The sequence below is a fragment of the Acomys minous genome, assembly GCF_964271855.1.
Source record: "Acomys minous genome assembly, chromosome: 16".
Classification (NCBI taxonomy): domain Eukaryota; kingdom Metazoa; phylum Chordata; class Mammalia; order Rodentia; family Muridae; genus Acomys; species Acomys minous.
The window spans coordinates 80,198,267-80,217,850 of NC_140498.1; the positions used below are offsets into that span (position 1 = coordinate 80,198,267).

General features: G+C 49.9%; 1 protein-coding gene across 2 annotated transcripts in view; it reads right to left on the minus strand.

Moving 5' to 3' along the window:
• The window catches only part of ADGRD1 (adhesion G protein-coupled receptor D1), a 116,699-nt gene extending 98,617 nt beyond the window's left edge, over positions 1–18,082 (minus strand). Inside the window, exons 1-5 of one of the 2 annotated variants that reach the window (XM_084761994.1) lie at positions 17,529–18,082; positions 17,409–17,445; positions 5,606–5,689; positions 2,641–2,736; positions 649–771 (exon numbers count right to left, since the gene is read on the minus strand). In XM_084761994.1, the coding sequence (XP_084618120.1) occupies positions 649–771; positions 2,641–2,736; positions 5,606–5,689; positions 17,409–17,445; positions 17,529–17,594 (406 nt within the window). In that variant the 5' untranslated portion in view covers positions 17,595–18,082. The remainder of the gene's footprint in view (positions 1–648; positions 772–2,640; positions 2,737–5,605; positions 5,690–17,408; positions 17,446–17,528) is intronic. The other variant, XM_084761995.1, reaches the window with a different exon arrangement.
• Between the last annotated feature and the right edge of the window lie 1,502 nt (positions 18,083–19,584).

The following is a 19,584-nucleotide window of genomic DNA, read 5'->3' on the forward strand; positions in this document are numbered from 1 at the left end:
GTTAACAGGCACACCCTGCTCTGCCAGGCCTGACCTGTCATCAACATCCCAGAACCAGAAATAACACTGTGAGAGCCACACCATCAATTTCCTTCCCACAAGTACCGGGGCCCCAACCCAACTCAAGTGACAGATATCTCAGAAGCTATGCTTTAAAGTAGGGTGCTCCCCGCTCCTCCACAAAGTGACATATTTTGGTCTCCTGGCTCTGTAAGGCAATGCCTGCATCCCTTCCCTCCTCCCTCTCTCCATCTTGGATGTGACATTTGCACACACACTGCAGTTAGATTAGAACTCTGTTCTCTTCAGCTGGGGACATAATTCAGTAGGTAAGGGCACTCACTGCACAAGCCCGAGGACCCAAGTTCATATGTCTGAAACCCACATTAAAAAAAAAAAAAAGAAAAGCGAAGCATTGTAATGTGCACCTATAAGCCCAATGTTATGGTCATTGAGAGAGACTCCATGTCAGGGAAATAAGGCAGAGATGATAGAACAGGACCACCGATGCGTCTCTGGAGCATGAGCATGTACACACACACACACACACACACACAGAGAGAGAGAGAGAGAGAGAGAGAGAGAGAGAGAGATATTTTATTCACATGTGTCGCTAGCAGGGTGGCATGCATCCCCGCCCCAACTCACCCTCAGGTCCACACTGGGCCGGGTTGCTAATGCAGGAGGATTTGTAGCTTCCATAGTAGAGGAACGTCACGCCTTTCTCCTCCTTGAGGTAAATGCCTTTGTTGACCTTCCCTTCCATGATATCTAGGAAACAGACACGTCAGTCACCCAATTGCCACTGGAAGACTACAGACACGTCCGACCTCCCAGTAACACACGAGGGAGTGCCCAGTGTCATCCTCCTTCATAATGCCTTTATGCTGTCACACATTGTTTCCTGATAGTAATCGCATTCGCTAATATTTAATTATTGATAGAGTGTGAATGATTCATAAGTTTAAGTGTTAGGGAATAAATTATTACCTTCTATTAACGTCAGGTCAGCATAACCTATATTTTAACCTAACAATATTGTAATTGACATATTTGCCAACTGTTCAACCCTAAGTGTCACTCACACTCCCGCTGGTAGGGACCCTCCCACTCTGCCTCACTCTCAGGGACTTCTGGGTGGAACAGACTCGCTGGTTAAGTGGGAAGCCATTGGTGTGGTCTGCTCTTACCAGGTATTCACTGTAGCATCCCGGTCTCCCATGTGTGCAGCTTCAGCTTTTAGAGCCATATGCAGACCCAGGAGGAACCACAGCCCCATTTGGAAAGTCCCAGAAGGGCCTGTCAACAGCAACCCCGGGGGAGCCACAAGCCCTGGTCTCCAGCACGGCTCATTCAGCTATCTTGTCTTGTCATGTGCCATGGCTGTTATGCCCCACGGCAAAAGTAAGTTGTGTGCTTTACAGCTGGATCAATTGAAGGTTGTAAAAACTACTGGTGATGGGCTCTTGCTATGAACCAAAATGGACATGCGCAAAGACTGCCAACAACCTGTGTAGGAATAGGGAAGTGATGGTGCATGGCCTTCTGGCTACTGGCCAAGGATGCATTCAGGATCTGGGAATTCTGCTCGCACATATCACTGGCTATATGCAGCACTCCCTGTCCTGTGGACCTCCTCCCAAGGGCCCCCGTGTTTAAACTCTCTGGTTCTGCTTATCCCATTGTTTGCCATGAGAGAGCTATATCTCACTTCACTAAATGGATAACTAGCCACTAGATAATTGAATGAGACTGCACGGGCCCAAGAGCCAGACTGCTTGCTTAGTAAAAATCATATAGAAGAGCCAAACAGCCCACAGTGGAGAGAGAAATCAGGTGACGGGTTAAGAAAAGACAGAGAGAGGTGCACAGCATCTGAACAGGCTCCCTTACACCCATCAGATACTCGCCTCCACCTCTGCGGTCCCTTCAGCTCCAAGCTCAAGGGAATCACAGGCCCTGGGTGTAACCCACAAATCATCTCACTCAGGTGGGCGTGTCTTCTAAAAACAGCTCCTAATGAGTTCCCAGCAGAAATGCTGGTGGCATATTTGCGAGACCAGTTTTGGGATGAGTTTTAAAAATCAACTCGCAGTTTCCATGAACCCGGCAGGGTTACCCCACCGCCTTAGCACCACTCCACAGAGAAAACACTAGGTTCCAAAAATCCGATTTCTGCTAAGCATGGTGGTTGTGCACCTGGGATCCTAGCCCTGGGGAGGCAGGAGGAGCAGGACTTTAGGTTCCATCCTTGGCTACATAGAAAACTTGAGGCAAGCCCGGGCTACATATATACCTTGTCCTCAAAAGGGGGCGGGGTGGGGATACAGTTTCAATGTTTAGAAAAGATCCGGGCTCTGTTTGTTTTTGCTTCTGAGATCAAGCGACTGATTCAGAAGAGCTTGGCACTGTGGAAGAGCCTCCGCCCCTTCCAGGCACGGCTCTCAGAGAGGCTTCCTAAAGCCAGAAGCCTGTGTGGCTTTTCCCAACACCCTGGCTCTCCCTTGACTTCCACCACACTTGTACCTAGCCAGCCACCCACTCCTTTACCAGCCAAGAGAGTCCTACGGAACCAGATTACACACGAGCTCTTAACTTCACTGGGATCCAAACGTGACTGGCCCAAGCCCCGGTGCTCACCTACAGTCGCAGAGAAGTTGAAGTAGGCAGAGTCATTGGTAAAGACAAAGGTAGCATTGTGGGAGGGAGGCACAGTGAGGTTGAGGGTTCGCAACGCTGGGTGAAATGACAAGAGAGAGGACAACACATGAGTGACGTGAGGCACAAACGGGGGGGGGGGGGAACAGCACATCTCTCACCCCAGCACACAGCGGAAGGGCTCCTCCGGCCCCGCCTCCCCTTCCCACAATCCCACATCTTCAGCGGACTCCATAGCCAGCTCCAATAGCCCCCTGAGTCCGGTCACTGCTGCCGTTGGCCACAATCTAGTAGATAAAAATTTCTGGCTCCCGCTCCGAGGCGGATGCTTAAGTTGAGAGATGGTAGAGTTGAACTCAGCCGTTTGTGAAGCGGTGGAAACAAAGGGAACAATGGCTGTGATATGAAGAGCCAACGAGAGAGAAACACTGTGGAAAACATCTGCATGAGATGGCAACGGACGAGACAACAGAGGGTTCGGCCACACATAAAAGGGCTGTGCGTCCAGGAAGTGGCATCCAGAGCCATCCAGCTGTCCCCAGCCTTGAGAGGTGCTGAGAGACCCCCCAGACTGTCTCTCCGTCCTGGGGAGCTGCTCTCAGAATGACACACACCTGTTCAGCAACACAGACTGCAGAGGGGGCTCCAACAGGAAGCTACAGTGCCAGCGCCACATTGCAGTGTGGGGACAGACATGGAGGCATACTCAGATCCCGCCATGTGTCTGAGTGGTTACAGGACTTCAGAACACCCACAAAGTGCTGACTTCATCGGTAGCAGGAGGTGAGCTCAGATGGGGAGGAAGGGGTCCCAAGCAATGTTCTTCCACTCGGTCAGGTGCCTCTTAGGGAGGCGGGACTTCAAAATAAAGACTTGCAGAAAAGAAATTTAGAGTTTGACAAAGGCCAATGGTCTGTTTTCCCCTGAGCCAACGCACCAGCTGGCACAGGGTACTTGTCATCCTTACTACAGCAGAGCGGAGAAAATTCTTGGCTGCCATACAGTCTGCAGGGGCCACCAGCATCCAACCATATGGGAGGCCCCATGAGGTATGGAGGAGGAGGAGTAAAGTTAGACCAAGCCTTTTGCAGAGGCCCCACCCACCACCCACTCCAAGCCCTCAGCTGGTGCTTCTAGAATCAAGAGATTTTGTTGTGGTGGTGATAGTGGTTTACTTTCAACTTTTCAATTTTTTTTTTTCGATACAGGATTTCTCTGTGTAGCCTTGGCTATCCTAGACTCGCTTTGTAGACCAGGCTGACCTTGAACTCAGAGAGATACACCTGCCTCTGCCTCCCGAGTGCTGGGATTAAAGGCGTGCGCTACCACGCCTGGAAAAAATATTTTTATTTATTTTGGGTTTGGGGGGTTGTTTGTTTGTTTGTTTGTTTGGAGACAGGGTCTCTCTGTGTAGCCTTGGCTGTCCTGGACTTGCTTTCTAGACCAGGCTGGCCTCAAATTCACAGCGACCCGCCTGCCTCTGCCTCCCCATATTTTGGGTTTTTTAAAATATGCATTTATCTATTGTATGCGCTAGCATGTGCTCGGACACACACACAGTTTGTATGACACAGCATGCATGTGGATGTCAGAGGACAACTTGAGGAGAGTGTCTTTCCCCTTCTGACATGTGGGCCCTGGAGGTTGAACTTTTCTGGCTGCCAGGGTTAACAAGTGCCTTTATCCACTGAGCCATATTGCTAGCTCTTTTTCCCCCCTCTGGAGAATGGGGCTTGTGTCTGCCATAGGTCACATATTGTGGTAAGAGGATACTCTGCAAGATTCACCTTTTTTTTTTTTTTTTTTTTTTAACCATGTAGGTCCCGGGAATCGAACTTAAGTCATGAAGCTTGGCAGCAAGCACCTTTATTCACTGAGCTCTCTCACCAGCTTCCGGGCTTCAACATTTTAGAGAGACCTTTTAGAATCTTCTGCAAAGGTTTCCCACTACACTTAAGTCATATCAATGAGGACAGACGTCAGGGATCGGGGTGGACATCATGACCACCATCAGTGTTTTAAATGTACTGCATGGGAACTTGTATATACAAAACAATGACAGCGTGTGTGTGTGTGTGTGTGTGTGTGTGTGTGTGTGTGTGTGTGTTTCCATATTTGACATTCTTAAGAGCATCACGTGTATCAACATAAAGAGGAAGACCTCCAAAAATCATTCTGAATCAATGTTTGTTTGTTTGTTTGTTTGTTTTTAAGGAGTTCTTGCTGGAATGGGCATGTTCACAGCTGTCACGGGCTTCGCCAAAATCATCGTCTAAGTTCATTGAGACAGAGACCCTGATGCCTCCTGTGGACCTTGGTGTCAGGGAGATCATCTTAAGGATGCTAGCACATGTGTGGATAGAGTGGTTGGTAGACAGGGGACCCTTTGCTCTGTGACCTTAAAGCAAGACAGTGTGTCGCAGATCATGGTGATCCACAGCTCCTGCCTCATATCAGCTCGTTGTGGCAAATGGGCTCTGTCTACCTGCAAACACATACCCAGACCCACACTGTAGCAGAAGGTTCTGTGTTAATTAAGGTTTAGGAAAACCCTGCCCTCCTAGCACCAATACATATAAATGGTCTCATAAAAGCACTTTGCAAGCCAGTTAGTACTGTCTCACGCCTTTAATCCCAGCACTCAGGAGGCAGAGGCAGGGGGATTCTCTGCAAGTTCAAGGCCAGCCTGGTCTACAAAGCGAGTTCAGGACAGTCAGGGCTACACAGAGAAACCCTGTCTTGAGAAAAAAAACAAAAATCAACAACAACAAAAACAAAAAACAAAAAAAACAAAACCTCCAAAACCACTTGGCAGTAAGCATCAGTGAGTCCCTCCTCTCCATCAACCTAGGGGGCATCTAGAGACTCTCTCCCTCTCTCCAGGTGCCCCAGCCCCTGCGGGGGAGCTGTCCCCACACCCACAGTCATTCTCACCACCCTTGTCTACCTCCAGTTGTGTCCTGAAGCTCAAGGATGCCGTCCACATCTTCCAACGGCCAGTAATGAGAAGCAGAAGCCAAGACCGCAAACCCTGCAGAGAAAGGACCAAAAACTTTACATCACAATCAGGGAGGAAGGAACTGGAGATGGGTGCTGTGACCTGAGCACTCGGAGATTGAAGAAGAGTGAAACTGTCATGATGACCACAGAGCTGGCTGAAAAGGCATTAAGAAAATTCGATACACACTCCTGGTTAAACAAAAACCACCGCTCTAAATTAGAAATCAATGGCTAGTTTCTTAATTGGATATAGCAGGGCAAATAGGAAGGGACACCTCCTAACTCAAGAAAACAAAAGCCCAGTGTCTATTGGTATAAGGCTGGGAGCTGCCCATTAGTGTAGGGGAGAGGTAGAAATGCCCATTATTTCGATGTTACCTGGAGTGGCTTTAGAGGTGACATCTAATATAATTGGACCACTGAATGCAACAAGGTTTAAAATGACTTTACAGGAGGTAGATGCTAACCTCAATGTCGCGCCAGGCACCACAGAGGCGCTTGACAAACACTCCCCCGGGGTCTTCTAACAGTAACCAGCAAGCTAGCAGCACAGCCTTCCCTTATTTGTAAAGAAGGGACGTGAAACTCCCGCTGGAGGGCTGGGGAGAACGGTTCAGTTGGCAAACGGTTTGCCACACACGTGTGAGTACCTGAGTTCTGTCTCCCAGATCCACATAAAACCAGGTGTGAAAGTAAATGCTTGGTAGATTGGGGTGGTAATCTCAATGCTGGGGAGGCACAGAAGGGAATCCTGGGAGCTCACAGGCCAGCCAATTAGCCGGAACGTGAGCTTCAGGTTCAGGAAGAGACCCTGTCTCAAAAAACAGTGAAGACACCCAAAGTCCTCCATGAGAGTGCATACACACAAGCACACATGCACACATACCCCCCAATACATACATACATATACATATACATATGCATATACATATACAAGAAAAGCCATAGCTAAGAATAAATAAGAGGACCAGGAGAGGGTATGGGTAGGGGACTGGGCCAAGTACTAGACTATGCAAAGCTGAAGATGGCAAAGGTCTTGAGAGGAGCTGAGGACAAGCATGGGGTTATAGTGAGTAGATATCCGGGACCATGCATACGGGCAGGTGTTCAGTGGGAGGAGAAGCTATGGGTGGCCTTTGCCTTATGATAAAAGTGGTGTTTTAAATAAAAGATTTATTTACCACAGGTATCAAAGTCAGTTAAGAGCCTGGAGGAAAAAAGATCCAGTCTCACTGGTAGCTTCAGATGGTTCACCTGAGCTAACGGCTGCGGAGGATGGTGCATAGCTTCCCTTTCAGTTTGGGAGGCAGAAACGGGGATCTCTGTGTTCGAGGCCAGCCTTCTCTGAGGAGGAGGAGGAGGAGGAGGAGGAGGAGGAGGAGGAGGAAGAGGAGGAGGAGATAAGGAGATATCCGGCATGGTGGCGCATGCCATTAATCCCAGCACTCTGGAGGAGGAGGCAGGAGAATCCCTGTAAGTTTTAGGCCACCCTGGTCTACAGAAGAAGTTCCAGGGCATCCAGCGAGACCTACACAGTGAAACCCTGTCTCAAAAAACAAACAAACAAACAAACACACAAACCAAAAAGGAGAGCCGGGTACGGTGACCTGTGCCTTGCACCTGAATGTAGTTAAGGCTTAGAGAGTTCTCTCTGCCTTTGATGACAGCATTTAGAAGTAGGCATCGGTGAGCCACCCAGCGCTCTCTCATCACCATCACCCGAGCTCCGACATGTCCTTTCCTCCTTCTTGGGAGGTGGAAGGAGTAGGAGCTCAGAGCCAGCCTGCATGACGTGGTGAGTTAGTTCTATGTCAACCTGGACTGAATGAGACCATGAGTCAAATAAAGAGATAAATAAGTAGGAGCCTTCTGGGGTTTTACATTTTGCCAGTTTTACAAACTGCCGTCCAGGAAATAAACTGAACCGAACTGTGAGGCAATGCTCACAAAGTGTATGTGGCAGGAAAACATTGGTTTCTTTTTTTAAGATGTATTCCATTTACTGTGTTAATAAAATTCCCGTGGGCTAGGCGTATGGTTCGGTGATGGAGGGTTCAGCTAATATACATGAGGGCCCGGGTTCAATCCTAAGACAGCAGAGAAAGGAGGGAAGGCAGGAGGGGTGGAAAGAAGGAGAAAAAAAGGAAGGAAGGAAGGAAGGAAGGAAGGAAGAAAACATGGAAGAAAAGAGGAAAGGAGAAAGATCAAGAAGTATTCAAAAGAGGGAGAAAGGAAGAAAGGAAAGGAGAAAGAGGGAAAAACCTATTAAGGAAAAGGAATCAACAGAGAGCTCGGGCACAGTAAGACAGCTGAAGGGAAAATAAAGGCAAATCAGCTTTTTTATTATAGAGCTTCTCGCTCCCCCAACCTTGCTCATGGGCCGCAGGTTTGTAAGGACTACAGCGGACAGCCAGCCAGACTTCTCTCGTTGGAATGGCATCCGAGAGGCCAGCTGTGTAAAGGCGGTCAGCTCTGACAGGGGTTCAGAGGGAGCCAGCATCAGTTGGCCCTTTCCAGAGGACAATTTGGCTGAGTCCCTGCAGAGGTTAAGGGCACTCTCTGGTGAAGTAACTCCACTCCTAGGAATTTATCCTCAAGAGGCTCTCAAATGTACGATCAAAGACCTGTATACAAAGGTTTTATTTGTTATGGAATGTTCCCACAGGATCCAAAACCAGAGAGCGGCCTGGTTGCTCATCCATGGAGAGATGGCTAAATGATCAGGGTGTATGTGAAGCACGCTGGTGTGCAGCCTAAACAGTGATAGAGAGTGACACGCATGGGTCGACACAGGGTGGCGTTTTAAAGCTTGCTGGTAGAACGCTTGCCTAGCATTCAAAAATCCCTGGGCTCCATGCCCAGCAACACACACATACACACACACACACACACACACACACACACACACACACACACTTGTGGTTTTGTTTGTTGACAATGGGTCGGCTCCCTCATTAGCCCAAGCTGTCCTCAAACCTGTCATGCTCCTGTGTCTACCTCCCAAGTACGAGAATTACTGATGTGTGCAGTAATGGCACACATTTGGTCATACAAACGTGTGACTGACTCTCCACCGTAGTTCTTACAAGCCTGGGACACATGAGCAAGGTTGGGAGAGTGAGACATTCTACGACAGACTAACAATGCTCTTTAGCTGGTATCAGAACAACAGCGTGCCAGGTTGGCAAGATGGGTCAGCAAGTAAAAGGGCTTTCTAGGCAAGCCTGACCATCAAAGTTCAATCCCACAGTGGAAGGAGAAAATTGACTCCTTCAAGACACACACGCACACACACATGCACACGCGCACACACACACACATGCACACGCGCGCACACACACACATGCGCACACATACACACACATGCACACGCATACACACACACACACACATGCACACATACACACAGTTAATTCATGATTTCTACCAAATCATAGCTAGACAGGCATAGGAAGCTCTGATATTCTGTTGCACAGGAGACTGACTAGAAAGAGCAGCCACATTCCATGAATCAGAGAGTCAGCCTAACTCGCAGGAAGCCGAGGCCTGAGGATCATGGGTTTGAGGCCAGCCTGGGCTGCATAGCCAAACCTTGTCTCAGAAAAACAAAAGAAACAGAAAAGCCCCCAAGAAAGGAGTTTTGCCATGAAAAGTGATAAATGTCTATGACAACGGACATCCAACCCGGTCTCGCACTGTGTGCCCACACCTAGAGGAGACCTTTAATATTACAGGCTCTGTGTTTTGGTGAACCAACTACAAATAAATCAGATCAGTGAGATGGCTCGGTGAATAAATGTGTGCCACCAGGTCTGGCAGCCTGAGTTTGCTTGCTGGATTCACAAGGCAGAAGGAGGGAACCAGGCCCTGCAAACTGTCTTCTGACCTGCACTTACGCACTGTGGTGCATCCATGGGCACACACCAATAAATAAATGTAAAAGCAAAGCTACTGATTACAAACAATAAGGTGTAATAGTACAGATCTTGGTCCCAGCCCTACGGAAGGTAAGACAGGAGGTCAGTGAGTTCAAGGCCAACTTAGTCTACAAAGAAAGACTCTGTCTCGCTGGGCAGTGGTGGCGCTCGCCTTTAATCCCAGCACTTGGGAGGCAGAGGCAGGCGGATCGCTGTGAGTTCGAGGCCAGCCTGGTCTACAAAGAGAGTCCAGACCAGTCAAGGCTACACAGAGAAACCCTGTCTCAAAAAATAAAAATAAAAATAAAAAATCTGTCTCACAACACTAAAATAGATTTTTAAAAAGTCAAGGTGAGATAGCTAGGCGTGGTGGCACACACCTTTAATCCCAGCACTTAGGTGGATCTCTGTGAGTTCGAGGCCAGCTTGATCTACACAGTGAGTTCCAGGACAGCCAGGGCTATGTGGAGAGATCTTGTCTAAAAAAAAAAAAAAGGAGGAGGAAGAAGAGGAGGAGGAGAAGGAAGGGAAAGGAAGGAAGGGGAAAGGGGGGGAGAAGGGGGGGGGAGAGAGAGAGAGATGAGTTGCATTGTCAGAAGTTCCTGTTCTCCAAATATCCGACCTGTCTTTCTTGGCAAAACACTGTTAAGTCCCACCTTCAAAATGACAGTGGCCCCAGACATAGTCTTGGGACCTTATTCAAATTACACTCAGGGATGACAGCTAAAGTACTCCACCATGATGGGTGCCAACCACCGCATCTCTTGAAGTTCAGAGTGCTGGCTCCGTTTGCCGGTTTCTGTCTTTATTACTTTACACACTGCTGCGATAAAAATGCCCTGACAGAAGCATTTCTGGGAAGGGTTGCTTTGGGCTCAATCTGAGGCTGCAGTTTGTCGTGGTGGAGCATGAGACAGCCGGCCACATTTTGTCCACAGTCAGAAAGGAGCGAGAAGTGAAGGCTGGCCTTCGGCTCGTGCCCTCCTTTTCAGTTAGTCTCGGATCTCAATCCGTAGGATGGTGCTGCCCGGATGTAGGGCAGCTGTTCCAGTGAGCTCTACCATCATGGCATAGTCTGTCGTCATCTGAGAGAAAAGCCTCAATTGATGAACTGCCTAGAACAGATTGGCCATGGGATGGTAGCATCTTTTTGTTTGTTAGTTTGTTTTGTTTTTCAAGACAGGGCTTCTCTGTGTAGCCCTGACTGTCCTGGACTCGCTTTGTGGACCAGGCTGGCCTCAAACTCACAGCGATCCACCTGCCTCTGCCTCCCGAGTGCTGGGATTAAAGGTGTGCGCCACCACCGACCCTGCTGGGTGGTAGCATCTTAACTGCTAATTGGTGTGGGAGGGCCCAGCTCACCGTGGGCAGCACCACGCACACTGACCTATAAATTAAAGCTAGCTGAACATGAAGGAAAGAACAAGCCAGGAACCAGCCTCCCTGATTCCCCCACCACCCCCTTTGGTCACTGACTTCCCTCAGTGATGCACTCTGACCAGATTAACCCTTTCCTCCCTTGCATTGGTTTTGGCCAGAGTGTTCTATTCCAGCCATGGAGATCAAACTGCGGGAGTGAGTTTCCCTACCTCAACTAGCCTCTTCCAGATAATTCTCCATGGGCATACCCAGAGGCATGCTTCCTAAATGATTCGGAATCCTCTCAAGTTGGCGATAATTAACCTTCACGGTTTTTCCCCACACACAACTCCCAAATGCAAGCCAACAACAACAAAAGTCCTCTGCCGGGGCCTGAGGAAATTAACCAGGACCTATCTCCCACAGGCAGCCAGGAAGCAGTGCCAGGCAGTCTCCGGCTGTGAGATGCCGGAACTCGGAAAGGGCAAAAATCCAAAGTCCTAAATATTTGTTAAGCCCCAGGAACTGAGACTATACAGTTTTTTAAAAAACTCTCCTAGGCTAGTTAGTCAATCATGTGGGGAAAAAAAATCGAAAGCAGCAAGAACTCCGAATACACCGAGAGCAGCTGTTGGGTCTTCGGAATCCACCTCGGCATGGAAAGCCACTTGGACACAGCGTCCCTCCCATCATCTCTAATGAACAAGGCTACAGCCAGTTCCGGACAGAAAGGCAGACCGGTGAAGATATGGAGACCCTCCTCCCCACCCTCCCTCCCTCCCCCCACCCTCCCTCCCTCCCCCACCCCCTCAAAAAAAACCAAGCCCAGGCAATGGAGACCCCCCCCCGCCGACCCTCCCTCCACCCCACCCCCCCAAAAAAACCAAGCCCAGGCAAAGGAAATGGGACGAGAGGCTTGAACTACATACAGTCACCGTAATTTTGACATGAACCCCGAGACAGGACGAAGCACCCACACTGTCCCCGGTGTCTTCTGACTACAATATGAATCTGTCTGCACAGGGAAGTCTGGGACAAGGCTGCTCTGAGGGGAAGGAGCGTGGGGCCAGGCAAGTCCCGGGAAGGATGGCATCCCAGGCACTTAAGAAGCTAGATGGCTGGACCCAAGAACCAGGACAGAAACCAGATCAGTCTACAGCAAGCGGTGCCCAGCCTCGGAGCAGGAGAGTACAAGCCGGCATTGGCCGGCCAGCTTCTCTGTCCCAAGAACGGAGAAGTGTCACACTATGTGAAGGTTCATCTGGAATCACCAGGGCTCAAGGGTTTTGTTGTTGTTGTTGTTGTTTGTTTGTTTGTTTGTTTGATACAATGTAGCTCTCTCTCTCTTTGCAGCAGATGGAGATCATTACCGATAACTCCAGCTAGTCCAAATGCAGGAACCCAATGATCATGGGGTGCCCAGTCCTGGTTGGCTTATCCACGATACAACTCCCACACTTAAGGCTAAGGGAACAAACATCTCAGAAGAGAAAAGTGGGAACTATCTATAGGGCCAGAGGACCAGCGAATCTGCTGTGAGACTGCATCTCCTGGAAACGAGTGACAGGGTAGCTTCAACCATGATTCCTTAATAATATGGCTGCATGAGCAAGACCTGAGCAGGGGCAACAACGATAGATGTGCCAACACAGAAGGGGGGCAATCTCACAGCGCCCCAACCCTAGACAAAGAACTGCAGCCGACCAAGGAATGCTGAGAGTGGGAGAATTGTTCCTTTCCCGAGACGAGCTCCCTGGTTCATTTCTGTTTTATTAAGGCAAGGCCTCCCTTTGTGGACCAGGCTGGCTGTGGACTCCACATCCTCTTGCCTCCTCTGCCTTTGCCTCTCAGTGCAGCTATGATAGGCGTTAGCCATTGTGCTGACTCAGGTGTCCCACTTTTGAAAGATAAGTCAGAACTACAGATGTTTTAAATTGGATTTTGAAATTCCCCCCCCAAATGCTAATATTGCCAGGAGTTTTCATTATTATTAAAATCGTGTGGTGTTAATAAGACGGACTAGACTCAGCCCACAGGTCCCTAAACACCCTACAGGGTGGGATAACCCACGGCCCTCAACATTTCGTAAGAGCACGGCAGGCTCATTCTTTGGGGGGGGGGGGGAGAGGGGGCAGAGGGAGGAGAGCAGGGACAATCTAGAGCTGTTTCCAAATCACAAAGGTGACAAGTCCATCGCAGTTAGTCACATGGCTACCTCGGACTCCCCTGGGGAGGGCGGGTAAGTAAGTCAGGAAGTAACAGGACTTCAAGGACTGAAAATAATAGGGTGGAGAAGGCAGAAAGAAGAGAAGGGAGAGGAGAAAGAAAGGAACAAAGATGAGAGAGAGAGAGAGAGAGAGAGAGAGAGAGAGCAGATAGACAGACAGGTAGATGGAAGTAAGGAGAGAGTGAGAGAACAGAATAAAAGGAAGGCGTATGGGAAAGGATTTTAGTCTACACCATAATTAGAAGGCAGTTCTGCAGAATTCATTTTTCATGTGTATTCGATGTATCATCAGCCCAGTATCAATTCGATTTGAGGAGAGAGATGGAAGGGAGAGAGAGAGAGAGAGAGAGAGAGAGAGAGAGAGAGAGAGAGAGAGAGAGAGAGAGGGAGGGAGAGAGAGAAGATGAACACCGCAACTACTCCAATCCTCCATGTCTCTGATCTTTCCCCTTCCCAACCCGGCTCCTAAGTGGTCAGGGGCCTCCCTTAGGGGCCGCTCCGGGACTCTGCTACCAGGACACCACTGAAGCCTCTCTCCGGGAGGAAAATTTGGTCTCTGTCTGCCATCTGCCGCTGGCCTTGGACACGCAAAGCCCGTTTCCCTGAAGGACGTTGCCTGCTGTCCCCATTGTCCGCAAGACCGGTCCCCCACGTTTTTCACAGCTGCCTCTTTGTACTCTGGGTCTCTGTTCCCCTTACAAAGTCTCCTGACTCCAGCATCTTGTTCTATTTTCCCTTGCTGGTGACCCAGGACGGTGTAACAGCCTGATCTTTGAAGGGCGGGGGAGGGGGAGGGGCGTGTGTCCATCTCTTCTGTGTCCTGTGTCTGCTGGGATCAAATCACAACCTTTCTGTGTGTGCTCGCGTGCATGTGCAATTCAGGTTCTTGCTTTTGCCGCCTCCCATTTTAAACGTTAGCAATTAAAAGCATAACTATATAGGTAGAATGACTGACAGAGAATAAAAACAACTAAACAGGATATAATTAGACATAAACATAGAACGACCACAGAATATAATTATACACATAAAATATATTTATAAAACCGGCATCCCCCAGAAAAATCTCTACTTGCTAGATTTCCGCGTATTTGATGGGCAACGAACATTGTTCCTTTTTAATCCGTTGTGAAAGGACATGGGTTTGATTCCCAGCACCTACATGGCAGCTCAGCACCATCTATGGCTCCAGTCCCAGGGGATCTGATACCATCTTCTGACCTCCACTGGATCCATGCGTGCATGCCGTGCGCACACTCACACATAAGCAAAACATGCGTACACATAAAATCTTCTTTTAAAAAAACCATTGTGAATACATATTGGTTTTGGCTGGCCCTGAAAAGATGGAGAATGACATTGCTGGTGTGACCTGGTGGTTGCAGAAGTTGCTATGTAAATACACGGAATAAAAATGACCGTCACTGCCTGCTTTGCATGCTGAGTAGAGCCTTGAAGCCTGGGCTGGACTGGATTCAGCAGTCCCAATGGCCTGGAAGGAAACTAGGTAACAACATAGCTTGCTATTTTTCTCAAGTTTCCAGTCCCTCATTACAAACATCGTCTATAAAAGGCCATGTTTATAAACTTTTACAAAGTGGCCTGCAATCTTGTCGAATGCCATTTATGGGTCTGTATCCACCAACCCCGGAGCTTCCTAGGTCATCCTGCGGAGCAGAGGGCTGCGAAGTCAGGACCTGAGGTGTGAGGGTGGTCTCAGATAAGTGTGTAGGGGGTTCAATCTCCTCTCTGTATCCCCCCTTTCCACTCCTAGTTTCCCTATCAAGTGGACCCTTGAGCTAAATAGTCACTAAGGTCTCTTCCACAGCTATTATAATTCTGCCACGGTGACAGCCCACGGTCACAGTCACAGGAGAAACCAGGGAAGGTGTCAGCACTCCAAAGGGCCTCTTATCACTTTGAGATCTCTAAAACTACCAGCGCGCTTACACCACAAACACAAGAGTCCAGATGCTGTGTGGTGACCCAGCTCAGTACAGACAGCTAAGCATAGGCAGCTGAAAAGGCAGGTGACCTCAACTGGGATGACAATGCTGTCTTTTCCCAGGCAGGGCATGGAAGATGGTTGGTGCCTGTTTTCTGAGCCCTGCCTTGGGTAGAAGACACAGGATTGGAGCCAGGATGAGGCAGTAAAACAGCTTAGCAGCAGCCCCCCCATCAGCACCTCACACACCTGTGCGTAGAGGGGGGGTGGGGGGGACAGCAGTGGGGGGGGTGTGCATGGAGAAGGCAGGAGTCTGTTGCCTGGCAGCTGTGGACAGGCGACACTGGGGAGGAGAACCCAGGGGCTGGTTCGATGTGCTTCTTTAGGCAACCCGAGGCCACTCCCTTCCTTGACAAGTGACAGCCAGCCCTGACTCCCACTCCCCACGTCTGGACACTCCCTTGGTTCACATGTCAGCTCCGTGCCCATCTAGGCCTCTCATGGGTGTGTGTGTGGGGGGGGGGGTGGCCTGTCAGGGATTGGGTTTTCCTAAAGTTTTCCTCAGGGGTTTCTTGAGCTTTGGATGTAGAAGGAGAAAATCCAAGGAGGCCTTGCAGGGAGCGCTGAATATTACAGAAAACAAGCGTAGCCGAAATCTGAAGTGTAAGGAAAGACAAAAAAAAAAAAAGGGAGGGGCGGTGAGGAAGTCAAGTGAAGAGGATGAAAGAAAAATAGAAAGGAGAAAGGAAGGAGGGAATGTGAAAGAAAAGAAAAGGAAAGCTATGGGAGGAGGCAGAGGGGGAGGAGGGGAGAGCAAGAAGGAAGCCTACAAACGGGAGGCGGGAGCAGGAGGGAGAAGAAAAAAGAAACTACTAGGAATGGAACAGGGACCTGAAGAAAGCCCTCTTGAGCTAGACACAGGGATGAGAGAGGCACCTACGCTCCCCAGACACTATGAGCCTTCATCTTCTTCACCCTCTTATTCTGTGGTACACATAAGCTCACCCGACTGAGTGGCTGCCAGGCCTCTGTGGAGGGTACCCAACCAGGAGAGACTTTGTTTTTATCAGACGTCAGGTCAGGAGTGAGATGTCTATACAACACAAAGCTGACCTGGCACCCCTGAGTCTTATAAAGCGCAGGTCGCTAGCTCAAGTGTGAGCATGTGTAAGTATGTGCAGATGTGTGTGGACGTCTGTGGACGTCGTCTGTGGACGTCTGTGGATGTGGGTAGAAACTAAGTCAAAGACCAAATGCTAGAAAAGACCCTTGAAGCTTTCTTTTCTCAGACCGGCAGTATGCACGGTTCTGGGTCTGACTAACTGATGATGTCTATTGGTTTGGGCAGCCCCACCCACCCCCGTCTCAGCAGGGGCAGGCTTCCTTCCCTAACACAGCTTCATGTATGTTCTCCAGATCACATCCCCTCAGCTGCCCTTCAACATGCTTGCCATGTCAGTGTGGGAGCACTGATGAGGCAGGACCCCCCCCCTTTAGAGGCAGGCTGGTCCAATGTATCAGTTCTGCGGGAACCCCAATCTCCTGAGCTCTGAGTCACTGGCTTCTTTACCCTGACCCACCAGGCTTTCCCAGAAATGGGCCACAATTCTTGTCCTTTTGACTGGAACTTTCAGCAAGAACCCCAGCCCCAGAGGACTCTCCACGAGCAGGCTCCAAGCCCCTTCCTGTCCGTCCCCACTTTAGATGCGCGACCCTCCTGTCTGTAACACGGTCGTGATCTGTCCTTCCAAGCAAGCATCACTCTTGTGCTTCTAAAAAACAGAGTCGCAATGGCCAAAGACAAATGTCCCAACGGTGAGCCGCCGCCCCCCTGACACACACTGAGCATGCCCAGCACAAGAGCTAGGTGATGCTCCGTGGTATCTTGGACACTTAGGAAGGCAGCCCACAGTACCATGAGGCTGGAGGGACCAGGGAGAGTTCCCATGGTGGAGGCCCAAAGTAGGCACAAGCGCAAAGTTGAAAGAGCAAGACATTCTGCCTGAAGGGCGCATCTCCTTAATTAGAACGCAACGCCTGACCTGAGCAAGAGGCAGCTGGTACAGAGACTGGCTCCCTCGCCTCCAGTCCTAGGGCACTGGTCACACCAGGGCTGTTGTCTCAAAGGACAGTGTATGTTCTAGGGAGTGAGGATCCTAACAGGGGGTTAAAACAAATAGCTTCTGGTACACACACACACACACACACACACACACACACACACACACACACACACACACACCCTCCCCAAAAGACAAGGAGAAAAGGAGCCAGCCAGCCATCAGAAAGGGAGGGGCCTTACCTGGATGTTCCTGGGCTCTAGGCTGAGTGCCACACACCTGCAAGCAGAGACCAAAGGGTAAGTGTGGGGTCATTCTCACGCAGATGTGTATCCCAGGTGCCTGCGGTCCCGGGGTGTTACCTGGAAACTGCAGAAAGACCAGAATAGCCAGACCCAAGGGCAAGACGGCGCCAGCAGATCCTTCATGGTGAGAACCAGGCAGTGGGATCCCCCAACAGCCTACAGAGGACCTCTCTACCTCCTGCTTCCTGGGGACAGAGGCATCTTCCTCACGGGTTTCTGGCCACAAAGTCTGTCCCCTAAAGTCTGTGGTGTATAGTCCCTGAAAGCAGTTGGGGTGATTCTCTCTTCCAATCTGGAGTCTTCAGGGACCCGAAGGCTACAGCGCTGAGTTGGGGAGGAACTCCTCCTTGGCTCCACCAGGGTTCCCAAGCCTCTGGTTGTGGCTGGGCAGGCCAGGGCCTCCGGGTGCCTGCAAGCTCAGGAGTCTGTGTCCTCCTGGGCCTGGGCCTGGGCCTGGTGGGCACTTGCTTCCTGTCTCAAGTCTCAAGTCAGAGCTCAGAGCTCAGCCCCGTAGCGTGGAGCTTGGTGATGTCTGTGCCGCCTCCCTCTGCAGCTGAGCTCCGCCACACCTCGTTGGCCCAGAGTCCAGGCCGTGGCTTTGGGTGGAGAGCCAGAGTGATGTCAGCGGGCCTCAAACTTTGTTCTCCTCTATTTATATCCGTCCCACTCTGGCCTTTCCTGGGTCCTAACACTAGTCTGTTAGGGAAATGCTGAGTGCTTTCCTGGATTTTCCTATCAAAAGGTGGCCGGACAGGCCTGGGGCTGTAGGGGTGTAGGGGTGAAAGTGTGAGATGTAAGAGACTATGTGTGTAAGCATGGGGGAAGTTGTGAGGGTGAGAGTGTGTGTGAGTGTAGTGGTGAGAGTGTAAGTGTGTGGGGTAAGAAGGTGTGTGGGGTGAGAAAGTGTGTGTAAGTGTATGTGTGAGAGTATCGGGCGTGCAAGCGTGCGTGAGCATTGAGGGATAGTGTATGGGGTACGGGAAGTTAAAACAGGCTTAGTGAAGAATGAAGGATGGGGTGAATGTGGAAGAGTGTCGCAGTGTGTGGGTAGGTGTGAGCAAGTGTGTGAGGGTGTGCGTGTGGGCAGACGTGGGTCTCAGGAGTATATATAGGGTGCGGGTGAGTGCGGGTCTACCTATGTTAAGATATTTTCCACTTTGTGCTTCCATAGTCACCATGTGCTTTTAAGTGTGGATGTGCACAAGTGTGTGTGTGTGTGTGTGTGTGTGTGTGTGTGTGTGTGTGTGTGTGGTCCTGTAGATGTGGGAGGGGGTGAGAATGTAGGCATGTGATGGGTGTGTGTGTGTGTGTGTGTGTGTGTGTGTGTGTATGTGTGTGTGTGTATATGTGTGTGTGTGTGTGTGTGAGTGTGGTCCTGTAGATGTGGAAAGGGGTGAGAATGTAGGCATGTGATGGGTGTGTGTGTGTGTGTGTGTGTGTGTGTGTGTGTGGCCATGGAGGCATGCAAGGTATGCATGGGTGTGGGTGTTGTGTGTATGTTTTGTGTGAGTGTGGGTGTGTGTGGGTATGAGCGTAGATGTGTATAGGCGTGAGTGGGTGTGAGGGTATACATAATGAGGGTATATTCTCATTAGTACCCTCAAAATCTCATTAGCATTAATAAGTACATGGGGGCCAGGGAGTTGGCTCAGTAATTTAAAAGCACTTATGGTTATTACAGAGGGCCCGGGCTCAGTTCCCAGCACGCGCATCGAGCAGCTCACAAAAGTGTCTGTAACTCCGATCCTAGGAGATCCAACACCCTCTTTTGGACTACTCGGGCACCGATACACATGTGGAAGACACAAATTCATGTAACCTCAGACACGCACACAAAAATAAAATTAAATCTTCTAAAAAATATTAATAAGCACAAGTGTAGGTATGGATGCATGTCGGTGGTTGGGGGTGACTCGGTGCCACCATGAATATGTATGTGTTGCAGGCTTATTCCCATTGGCACCCCCAAAATCTCTAGCAATATTAGTAAACACAGATGTGGATCGAACTGGGGACTCTGCTAAGGTCGGGGTCTTGTTGGAACACAGCAGAACAGTGGTTATGCACGCACAAGAAAGGAAAGGCCTCCCCCTGCCCCATCCAAAGCTAGCCA